This window comes from Osmerus eperlanus, chromosome 11 (genome assembly GCF_963692335.1).
Source record: "Osmerus eperlanus chromosome 11, fOsmEpe2.1, whole genome shotgun sequence".
Classification (NCBI taxonomy): Eukaryota; Metazoa; Chordata; class Actinopteri; order Osmeriformes; family Osmeridae; genus Osmerus; species Osmerus eperlanus.
The window spans coordinates 11,047,669-11,059,910 of record NC_085028.1 but is presented as its reverse complement, the minus strand read 5'-3'; the positions used below and the strand labels follow the sequence as shown (position 1 = coordinate 11,059,910).

At 45.4% G+C, this 12,242-nt stretch overlaps 1 protein-coding gene across 13 annotated transcripts in view; it reads right to left on the bottom strand.

Moving 5' to 3' along the window:
* rap1gap2a (RAP1 GTPase activating protein 2a) overlaps positions 1–12,242 on the bottom strand; it is a 48,727-nt gene that overhangs the window by 7,939 nt on the left and 28,546 nt on the right. For 6 of the 13 annotated variants that reach the window (XR_009931671.1, XM_062473969.1, XM_062473968.1 and 3 more), the window contains 6 exons: positions 8,630–8,714; positions 3,419–3,454; positions 1,996–2,040; positions 1,032–1,064; positions 439–657; positions 10–113 (listed from right to left, as the gene is read on the bottom strand). Coding sequence is in view for 12 of the 13 variants with exons in the window: in XM_062473969.1 (XP_062329953.1) it covers positions 10–113; positions 439–657; positions 1,032–1,064; positions 1,996–2,040; positions 3,419–3,454; positions 8,630–8,714 (522 nt within the window). In the remaining variant the exon portion in view is untranslated. Of the gene's footprint in view, positions 1–9; positions 114–438; positions 658–1,031; positions 1,065–1,995; positions 2,041–3,418; positions 3,455–4,696; positions 4,871–5,795; positions 5,846–6,161; positions 6,274–8,629; positions 8,715–12,242 lie in introns of those variants that run through there. The other 7 variants (XM_062473970.1, XM_062473966.1, XM_062473967.1 and 4 more) reach the window with 5 other exon arrangements.

The window sequence follows — 12,242 nt, the reverse complement described above, 5'->3', positions numbered from 1 at the left end:
TGGCTGTACCTGAGAATGATGCGTAGGAACTCCTGTCCTTCAGCCTCCTCATGCTTCAAGGACATGATCAGATTCCCCAGGCTGCTGCCTGTACAGTAGTAGTTCATATGCTCCTGTGAAGGAGAGAGTGGGAGACAAGAAGGCGTTTATGCTACAGTGGGGAAAAGCGACTTGACGATTTTCATTTTGTTATGAAGTATAAACAATGAGTCCCAAATGCATGCGTACACTGTATTAGCTCACTTCTTTATAATGTATTTTTTTATTTATAATATTAGAGAGAACATAAAATATACTGTCCTTGAGGTGAAAACAGTAAATGGACACATTAACTGAGTAATGAGAAAATATAGGGTGGACCACTTTGGAACACCAACACACACATACACAGACAGACACCCCCCCCCCCCCATCCCCCACCCCAGTGTCCTTACTCACCCTGCCTAGGAAATGTTTGCGGAAAGCCCTGGCTGTGCTGTTACACTCCAGGCGGAAGCCGAAGCCCCCCCCAGGACTCATGCCCCCCCCATCGTCGTCCTCACAGAAGCTGCTCTCTGACGAGGTGGGGGTGCCCGCCGCGGCCTCCGCATCCTCGATCCAGTAGCCCCCGAACTGGGGAAGGATCACCTGAGGGTACGGACCCCCCTTCTCAAGGACCTGGGGAGTGGGGAGTGATTTAGTGTAGTCATACAAGAGAATACTTAGTAGTAGTCAAATACGCAATCCATCAACAGCAGGAAAAAACGGTAATTGTACCATTGAAGTGTTTGTTGGTGTGCATTGTAGAGAGAGATCAATACAGCAGAGACTAACTCCCCAGAATAAAACAGCTTGTAAGAAAAACCTGTGTGTGTGCGTTTGTTTGTGTCAGGGTACGTGTGTGTGTGTGTACATGCGTGTATGTGTATGCGTGTGTACGTGTGTGTGTGTACATGTGTGTATGTGTGTGTGTGTGTGTACATGTGTGTGTGTGTGTGTGTGTGTGTGTGTGTGTGTGTGTGTGTGTGTGTAGTACAGAGTTGCTGACTCACGTCTTCTATTCTTGGGTATGGGATGTAATCATCCTGTTAAAGAGTGAGAGAAAAGCAAACACACACAGCATTTTGTGATCTCTGACATATCAACAACGCGCTGCATGAACAATGACTCAACAGCGCAGAGTGGAGTAGAAATAGGGAAGTCACAGAACAGAACAGCTGCAAGCATCGATAAACACAAGAAGAAGGGGCAAAACACAGTCACACCTGCCAACGAAGCCACGCAAGGAGACGTAGGTTCATCTGAACCACGTGAGTGAGACTGTCATCCTTTGATGATGTCAGAGATGAAACAACAGCTAATGTATTCACTGTTGTTAGCCCAGAAGCTGTTTAGAATTCTGACCCTACAAAGGAATGTATTACTATAGCCTAAATGCTGCATGTCCATGTTCAATGGAGACAGTATAGCAGTAGAGGAGAGTCCAGTGTTACGTGGTCTACTTGGTATTCTGCCTTGGGGTGTACAAGCCACTATTACTGCCAGAAGGAAGGACAGCGACCTTATTTGAGGACAAAAAGAACACACTTTTTCTACCTCAGATTCAACATGTTTCATTTGGAGAAAGGTCATGTTATGTAAGTGGGAACCATTGTAGAGGCAGGCAGGGCCAGTCTTCTTTTAGCACTATAAAAAATCTACTACTGCAAATGGACCAATTCGGAAAAGTGGACTTGATCGTAGCTGTATAAAGAGTAAAGTCGTCCATACATCAGAGGATGACAGCTCAGTACAACCAGCAGTGGACAAAAGGTAGAACATAAAAATCCATAAGCAAGGTACATGGGAACACAATCACAATGGGGCATTCCGGGACATGGCGGCCTACATTGTACAGCTAATGTGTTTGCTTGTGAGTGTGGGTGTGCATGGGTGTTTGAGCGTGCGTTTTGCACGTGTGTGTGGGTGTGTTTGTGAGTGTTTGTGCGTGTCTGTGGTTCAGTATACATTTCCAACCTTGTGTTTCTGCGTACTTCCTTTAGTCTCCTCAGGTTTGGGGACCTGGTTAGGTCGCAAGTGCAGCGTGAAGACGGAAGAGGACAAGGGTCAAAAAGCACATCTACTATCTCAGCTATCAGAAAGATTTTCTCTTCAAAGACTGGTGGCCAAAAACCAATTACAAAATAATCTCATGGGAAAGCATGAAGGCTGTTTGCTCAGTACAATGCGATGTTTACGTTTTCAGGGACCTTGCCATTTCCATTGACACATCCTGAATTGCACAATTATCCTCCAAGTGTAAAAACCAGCAGGGATTACTAAGTATGTGAGCCGGAGGTGTGGAGGTCTGACAGAATTTGAATACCTGATAAACACATACAGATGCAGTATATAGAAAAACACACACACTTACTACCAACAACACTCTCTTAAGCTTTTCACCATTTAATAGGGTTTTGTTGTTCATTGCAGACCTGAATTCAACACAGTTATGTGGTTGGTTGCCTTATAGTGTGATCCAATCTAGTTTGGTTAGTTGTGTGTGTTTAAGTGTTTGTGTGTTTGTGTGTGTCAGAGGAAACAGCTGTTAATCAACAGGAGGCTTCATAGTATTTCTGGTTTGAACTACTCCCTTACTTAATGCACCCCTCTTCGATTTCCTCTGAGACCAACTCTGATCAGTCATTCTAGACCGTGTGTGTGTGCGTTCACGTGTCTGTCTGTCTGTGTGTGTGTGTCTGTGTGTGTATGTGTGTGTATTGGTGTATGTGTGTGGAGTGTTCTCTCTCACAGCTACCATCAGGTTCTATTGATCTGTTGTTCAGTCTGATCACTCTCTAAAAAAAATCTCTTTTGTTAGCCTCAATCAGTCATCCTCGACCCACCTCCTCTCTCCTCTTTCTCTCCCCACAGCACCGCCCCGCTCTCCCCTCATCCCTCTCCACCTATCCATCCACATAGAGCCCAGGCCCCTACGGCCCCCACAGTACAGGGCAGTACTCAGAACCGGTTAGGACAGGCCAGATCAATGGTTCCTCTGAAGCAGGTTCACCAAGGACATCTCTACACAGTTCCGAATGAGCCTCTGCCCAGCCCGCACATCATCCAGTCAGAGTCTCAGACATTACCATGAAGTCTCAGCTTGATAGCGTGAGTCTCGGTCCTCATTCTGCAGCTTGGAAAGGCCTACAGCAAAACATAGAGTCCCTCCTGATTCTGACCTGAGGGCACTTTCACATGGCCCTGCTAGACAACCAGTGAGTGATGGAAAGGTTGAGAGAGTTAGAGAGAAGAGGTGAGAGAAGGGGGGGAAATAGTGAGGAAGTGACAGACAGAGAGGTCGAAGTGAAAGACAGAAGGAAAAGAGAGTGACAGACAGAAAAAGAGGGAAAAGAGAAAGAAAGGGAGTAACCAACAGAAATGAAAGACGGTTTCTTACCTGCATCCTCTCCAACATGTCGAAGAACTCTGCAGACTGAAATAAAGAAAAACAGAGGACATGAGACAACATAAAAAACCTTTCACTAAACAATAAAAAATAATAATTTGGCGTTCATACTGTATACAAGTCTAAGCTATTGGTTTTGGGTTAGCAGTCAGGCATTTGGTAAAGTAAAGTGGACGAGAATCCAGTGTAGCCAGCAGAGTTTCTAGCTAGGGTATGAGAATACAGGCAGTTAACTCATATCTCCATAACCTTGGGGGAGGCCAGAAAGGGTGACACCCCCCTCACACACTCACACAAACATACAGATAACCAACACTTCCTTGAAGCCACACAACCCAGCAACACACACCACAGAAAAGAAGGTGTTGGTATTTGGGTCCTGGCACAAAAACATACTTCCTGTTTGTCCAGGGTTTGACTTGTCAGGCTAACCAGGATGACTAAGGGCTATGCAGGAGTGCCATGAGCTGACACAGAGAGAAACTGATGAAATGAAGGAGGAAGCCCTTTTGCATTGTGAACACTCAGCTGACATGTTGCTATGCTATTTCACTGTATGTGCATGTCCTTTATGTTTTCTGCGATCAAACTGCAAGGTTGACTGGCATTCAAAATTACTTTTTAGTACACGTACAGTATATATCAGGATAAGGTCTGTATTAGAGTACAGTATGTATCATTGGATTTGTACATATGTAATTAAAGCTTCTGTCATTATTGACTTGATACACGAGAAGTCAGGTCAAAGCTACTAATAATACTAATAATGTTAATTTGCATTATTATGTTGACCGTAGCATATCAACAAGTGTTCAATACCAATTCATTCCAGATACAAAGTTTCAAAACCAATCTTTCCTTAAACAGGAAACAAATCATTAGAACAGGTCTATACAGTTATTTAATCTTGTCTATTATCAGCCACAACTATCGCAGACTTAATTTTGGACGTGTCAAGTTATAACCAGCCGTCATATTGCCACAGGAACTGATCAACCGATTAATACAGCCAGTAAAATCACATGATTACAGCCACTGCAACTCCTGTTCATCAGTCTAACAGTCCAACCTCAATAAGAGCAAGCTTCAGAAAGGTCCCAAACAGGAAGCATAACACATTTTAACGCAGTAAAATGGCTGTAGTATGTGTCCCCAGGACTCACTTGTAAGGTAACAGGGAAGCTCCCACAGTCAGCAGTGTGTGTGTGTGTGTGTGTGTGTGTGTGTGTGTGTGTTTTGAGTAATGACAGGTGTTAATATTTAACCTACCCCTGGAAGGTTCTAATATCACATACAGAAGTAGTCCAGCAGAGTAAATAAAGCTGCACAGACACATGCGCACACACACACACACACAGACTGCCTGATGTGTGCCAGCCTAGTTTGCTAGCTGCCTCAAAGTTAGTCAGTGAGCCTTGTCTGTCCGTCTGCCTGCCTGCCTTCCCAGCAGGCAGGGATCCTCTGAGGACACTGACGTGGGGAGGGGTGGTGGTAGGGGGTGGCAAGGGGGGGTCTTGTTGGGGCGTTAAAAGGCCCGGAAGCTGAAGGGGGTTTGTGTAGTTCTATCAATTAGGCACCAATCTGACTGACACCCTGTGGAGCACAGGCCTCAGTTTCAGGAACAAGGTCATGGAGCCCAGATGAAGAATCCTGCTGTCACTGTATCGGTTTTCTTTCTCTTTTTTCTCTCTCTTTCCTCCTTTCATTCTATTCACCCTTGGCCACACACCTCTCTGCCCTCTGTTCTTTCAAAGCGGTTCGTTTTTTTCTCCCTTCGTCTCGATCGCTCCCTCTCACAAACTCCCTCTCTTCATCTCCACCTCGACTCTCTGCCTCTTTACTTCTCCCTTTCTCTCTCTTGTACTTCTCTTTCTTGCCCCCTGTCTCTCTCTCTCTCTCTCTCTCTCTCTCTCTCTCTCTCTCTCTCTCTCTCTCTCTCTCTCTCTCAGTTCAGCAACAACATCTCTCTTATCTCCCACGGCAACACGCCGCGTCAGCCCCTGGCCAAGTCAGATTACAGGAGGGCGGCGCTAGGAGACTTGTACCCCCCCCTTCCTCCTCCACAACGATGACATCCACCGTCTGACACACACATGTGCCACTGCACCACAACACACACATACACTTTAAAGAGCCTGCGTGGAGGATCAAAACAGTCTAGCGGTCCTTATCAGCTACACTTAAACCATCTCATACACCACACATACAGATAACCGTCTATTACAGAGCACCACTGCACCACTGAAAGGCCCTTAGCAAAATCGTTAACGTAGTTAGTACTTAAATCAATGTTATTGACAATAGGCAGTAAAATAACACAATAAAGTCTAGCACTGCGACCAGGAAAAAGAGAGAGGTAGGATAGAACCTGAGATGTTATCAGTATGATCCTGGCTGTCTAGATGTGGAACCACTGGGCAACTAAGAGGCCAGCTCTGCCTCATCTCCTACCTGAACTTGTTCCTCCTACTCTGGTCAAAGCAAAGCCCTGTCGGGGTGTGGGGGTGGAAGGAGGGTCTCTAAAAGACTCGCTGTTCTCGGTGATTAGAAGATAAAAGTGACTATTTGTAAAACGTCATGCACTGTATTAATCTGGCACCTGCAGTGTACAGTATGCATGAACACACACACATAGCCTCATACTTCAGTGTGAAACACACACACTAACTCACTCACACACACACACAAGTAAAACATTATTGTCTGACAATCAACAAATTGTTTTCCAACTCACCTCCACTCCTCCCTTGCTTATTCAAATGTGAAGACTTGAAACTATTCTGGTGTTTCCTTCCTTCTCTCTCATTCTGAGCTCAAACAGGACAGACAAGTCCGGGTGTTAGCTGGACAACTTCTTAAAGTGGAACAGGTCCTTTCTGTGTGTCTATACCCACACCCATACACACTCCCAAACACACCCACACAGGCTCATATCACTTTCTCCCTAGCTTCTGGGAGGGAAGCGTCTCAGTCTGTTGACATAGCTGTTTTCATAAATGCAATTAAAATAGTCTAATAATGCATTATGGATGGCATGGACCTGAGCCCTGAGCCCTTGTTTCCCACTCCTATTGGGCCTGGCTGATTATAACAATAGTAACCCTTTCTTTTGTGGTTCTTGTGTGCTTTTTGTTGGTTGATTGTCCTCGACAGTTTTAATGTTTAGGCTCACTACACATTTCTTCTCAAGGCTATTACTGTGTTATTAGAATCTACAAAATGGGTTTATGTTTTGATTCATTGTCAATGTTCCTTACATTATTCATATTCTTATATATTATTGATATTATTTGGTGATTCAGGGTCCCGGCCACTGTAGAGAAGGATTTGTAAAAAAAGAAGATGGAATGTGTTCCAAAACGTTAAAAACCTCCCTTTAAAGCTTATAACAAAATAATTCGGAAACAGACTGATTTGGTGAGTGGTTACCCGCAGAATGAGACACACACACATAAACAAGTATACACACACACACATAAACAAGTACACACACACACATAAACAAGTACACACACACACACCCTATCATGTTATTGTCCTGCTTGGCACCTGACTCAGGTGCTAATAGAATGGGCATCCCAAGTGGAATACTTTTATGTGTACAATAGCTGCCCAGGTTTCCCCAGGTATGTCAGCTGACACAAGCATGTAGGCTAAGTGTGACTGGTGCGTAGGTGTCTATGAGAAAGGTGGTAGTCTGACAGGCCGGGCTGGCACCAGGAGTTTGGAATATTAAAGAAGGACCCCTGAGGGGTTGGCAATATTTGACAGTTATTTCCAGAAACCTGCCATTGAATGTTCTCTGAAGACAGACAATATTCTCAGCTGGTCGACTCAATCTCGAGCAAAATCTGATGTGTGGATGCTGGGGGATAAACAAATGAATACAGACAGATACATATGTATCCAGCTGAGGTTGGGTCAGCGGAGAAAATCTGAGGGTAACGTTTACCCGGGCTGACTACAGGAGACACTGTGATGCTAAAAACTACTGACTCACTGCTGGCATGCTGGCCAGGCTGGCACACACTGGGGCATGTTGTGGCCTTTCTAGAGTTGACTGTTGACTGTACGGTAGTCTATTAGCTGATGAAACTTGATCAGCATGTTATTGCCCAACAAATATTCCATAATCGGAAGATGATACAACAGCTAAACTAATGGGGAGTTATCTGGTGACATCCACTTATTACCCTTATACTGGGAAAGTGTCAGCTTTGTAGATTGATAACAACGCGGAATAACCCTCACCTTCAGACCTCCCTGCCGTGCATTCTGTCTTGCTCTGTCTAAATCTCTCTTTGTATTGCTCAGGCACACCTACTGTACACCTACACACACGGCAAAATGTTCTTTCTCTGATTCTTTCTGCCTCCATCTTCCCACGTCTCTCTCCCGCTCTCTTTCTGACCCGGAATTATTTATTTTTTGCTTGTCGTGCTTTCATCTCGTCTTCCTCCATCTTTACTCCTCCTCTACTACGCCCACCTCAAATTGTTCCAGCTTCAATTAGGCTCGAAAAGGGTGCTTGAAGGTGACTGCCGTACTGCCGTACTTCCATCGCTAAGAATCGTTCTCATATGTCAACCATTCTGTACATCTCTTAGCACATCCCCCACCTCTGTTTTTACCACAACATAATAACATTGCAAATACTTCAGGTGTTTGTTCAACAGAACCTTCGTTCGGGGAAAAGAGCAGTCCTTGAATAGAAAAATATTTCACTGTTCTTTTCTTTTTGTTGATGAATTGAACTTCCCAGTAGCAGTAGAATTTCTATGAAACAGCAGCAAAGTTCAATCCCCAGCATCAAAGACTCACAAAGGGTTATGACCACTGAAGCCCGAGGTCAGACTGAAAGTAGATCCTCATCCTTACTGGTTTTAATGCTGTTATGTAATGTTGGCATAATGAAACATGCATATGGATGTACTGTATGTACTATGACTTGCAGTGAAACTTGTGTCTTTAAAGTGTCTTCAAGTTCTCTCAGCGACATAATAGAGTCCTTGTTCTGAACAGTTCCCTATGAGGGTCTTTATTGACTTTGAGGCAGGATGTCATACAGTTCTGTAATTGGGGGCCTTTCGGTGTGGTTTATCTGTAGTTGGCTCACAGAGTGGTGTGTGTGTGTGTGCGCGCATGCGACTGTGTGTGTGGGTGCGTGCATTTGCAGACAAGTCTGTGTGAATAGTTTCCTACCTTCATAGATGGCGGGGCGGTGCGGGGGGGCGAGGGGGGGCAGTCTCCCAGGGGGACGTTGGAAATGGTCAGGAGTTCCTGCTTCCTGTGGAGACAAAAGCAGACAGGAAGAGATGAAGATGAGGAAGATGATGATGAAGTATACCGCAGGTCCAGACAACGAGGGGAGGGTGTAGGCTGCAGGCTGATGCCTGGATGAGAGCTGCCTCAGCCAGCCAGGTGTGGGAGAAGCAGGGAGGTGTGTGATGGCTTTCAGGGCCTCTGAGGACAGGTGTCAGCAGCACATCTCTCTGATCTCAGACGCGGCCACTAGTGAGTCACTGCGATATTTAAAAGACAGATAATGTCCAGTGGGCTCCTGGCACTTGGCAGCTCCAAAAAAGTGTGTGTCTGTGTGTGTGTTTCAGTCCCAGAGGAAGTAAGGAAAGACTGTGACTTGAGGAGAAGTTGGGCCACATGTTATCTAGCTGTCCTTTCACCACTTGGAGTGAATTCACGGAATTGAAGATGTCGCAGTAGATACACACCAACATACACTCCCTTTGTGTGTATTGGTCGGCAATTTTCTGAAAAAGTTATTTCCCCCAAAAGCCACCAAGAAAAAGGGGTATTCGCTGTTTTTGATTTCAAAGTCAATTTCATACATTTTCCCACTATTGTTCTCATCATTCCCAACAATCAATAAGGACCACCACTTTTAAAAGCCTGCCCCTGAATACATGAACATACTCCAATTTCAATGTCAAACTGACCTCTCTCTCTACTCTGAGAAAAATGGTGACATCTTTGCAAGACAGGTCAGGAAAAAGAAACATACAATATGTTATTTAAAACTTTCCTTCTATTCTAAAAATAGGAACATGCATCTGCATGTTTAGTGTACAGTGTCTGGAAATGTTTTGAACTGTGGAACAAACGAGTAGACAATTTCTTAAAATTAGAACATTTCCAAGGTATAAAATGTAATTGTGAACCACCCATTTACAAAGGAAATGACACATGTCCTGACTAACATCTGGCTACTGCTGTCTTTGTAACATGCAACCTAAACCTTTCACTTCAAACATATCCCTCAAACAGTTTTCTCCTCAATCTAGATACTCCACAGCCTACATCTGCCTCTACCTCTGCCTCTACTTCTGCCCCAGGTCCCTGCCTGAGCCCAGCCCGAGCCCCAGCCCGAGCCCCAGCCCCAGCCCTAGCCTCAGCCCTAGCCTCAGACTCTCACCATCTCACCATGCAAATTCTTTCCACAGAATCAGCGCTCGCACAAAAGAGCTCTGTCTTTACCAGTCTTCCATTACTGCTGATTCTAGAGAGTGGCCAAGGGTGGACACTAACTAAACACAGGCATACTGGCTTTGCACACACCCAAAGAGTGCATAGCAACCACTACAAAACCAGGGAAACTACAGTAATTTCTTTGTCTCATACTTAGTTTCTGTTGCACTTTAGCTGTTGTCACTGCTGCTGTTAAAGTGGAAAAGACCTCTCTCCCTTGGGCTGGCAACTGCGATGCGACTATCCTACAGGTCTCTGTCTCTCTGCCTTTCTGCCTCTCTCTCTGTTCCACTCTCCCCCTCTCCCTCTACCTCTCTCTCTCACACACACTCTCTCTCTCTCCCTCTCTCTGTCTCTCTTATATATACACAGTCTCAAAGTGCCGTGGGTGGGTGGTGCTGCATGTGTGCATGTATGTGTGTGTGTGTATGTGTGTATATATGTATGTATGTATGTATGTATGTATGTGTGTGTGAGTGTGTGTGTGATGTACAGCAGTGTTGTTGTCCTTGTCGCCTGTCCCCATTGTAATGAAGCAATGTCTGCATCACCATGAAAGCAATGGAGGGAGGGAGGAAGAGGGAGGAGTTGGAGGAAGAGAGGAGTGGAGGGGTGCAGGGGTGGAGGGGTGGCCAGAGGGAGGGAGACGCAGGATGACAAAGGAAAACCGAGCCGACAGAGAAGCATAGAAGGTCGACAGAAAGAAGGGACGGAACAGAACTTGCCTTTAAAGGACAGTACAGTCCGAGTAGGCAGACACAGACACTTTGATACAGAAAACAAGAGAAAGAAATACTGTCTATTGTTTGAGTGGCCATCAGATCACTCACCAACACAGGTGAGATGGGGAACATCAGTAAATTGTGTCCCTTTCTATCTCCTCCCAAATCCCCGCTCCTCTTCATTTCAAACAGGTCACTCTAAAGGTGGCCATTTATATTCTCTGACATTTATACCAAGGCAGTAGGATTTGGAGACAGACAAAAGGCAGAGACTCTGGTCATGCGAAAAGAAGGAACATGAGCAGTGGAGAAAAAGAAAGCTAAAAGGAGTGCCACGGCATCGCCACAACATCTACCGTTTCTAACTTCCAACATCAACACAGACGCACGTCCCCTCCCCCCCCCCCCACTCCCTCTTTATTAGTTCTAATTAGAGTTGATTCATTCCTAATGGCTTCTCCTCTGCAGTTGTGTTTGTGTCATGTTCCCCTGGTGCATCCCCACGTCTCATCTAGCTGCTGAGAACACCCAGGAGGAAGCCAGAAGATAGCATGAGGGCGAGGTGAGGAAGAGGAAGGAGGGAACGACAGAACGGAAGGAGGAGAAGGAGGAGGTCGATCAATAGGGGGAGGGAGGTGGGGAAAGATGTTCCAACCAATTAAATCCTAATTGTGACTTTCTATTTTGAGCCCTGATACAGTGTCTTGTTTGATGAAACTCAATCGTGTTTTGGGATCATCTTTCAAAGACTGTGAAATCAACACAGCTCCGACCAAGCCTATAATGCTTTCGACATGCTGCGTATTAAATGGACAGAAACACAGACGGCATGAAAAGTTCATCAGCTCAGCTGCAGTGCCATTGATATTGTGGAGAGAGAGAGAGAGAGAGAGAGAGAGAGAGAGAGAGAGAGAGAGAGAGAGAGAGAGAGAGAGAGAGAGAGAGAGAGAGAGAGAGAGAGAGAGAGAGAGAGGCCTGGGGTACAGCTCTTACACTGGCACCTTACTGTACACATTGTGTCCCACAGTAAAAAAGACATCATCGTTGCCATCTTCCTCATCATCCTCATCATCCCCCACACAGCCATCATTCCCTTCATCCCCATCATTCTGTAACACCCATGGCCATGATCCTCTTCCTCCACCTCTCCCTCCGCCCGCCCCCGCTATCATCATCATAATCATTATTATTTGTAGTGACAGCAGACAGAGTTGTAGCATCAGACCCTGTCATATCTGATGGTAATGGCTGCTCCCTGACACAGATCTGGATCAATTATATGTCGATCTGTCCTGGAGGCAGAAATACAAACAGAGAGAGCCTGCCCCCTGTCACTCCTTAAAGGCCAGAGCCAGACCAACACACACACACACGCACACACACTCACACAAGCACACAAGCACACACACACAAGAAAAACCCACCCACGTACACACACATACGGATATGTGCACACACAGAGCCATGGTATTCTGTAATCAGATTGATGAAAGTGTATGGAAGCTGTGTGTTCCCACTGATTTCAATGTTCCATGTCTGTGTTACAACACCAGGTTGCAAGATCCTATTAGAGCTCATGTAACAGGCTGTCTGCATGAAGTCTATTGCTT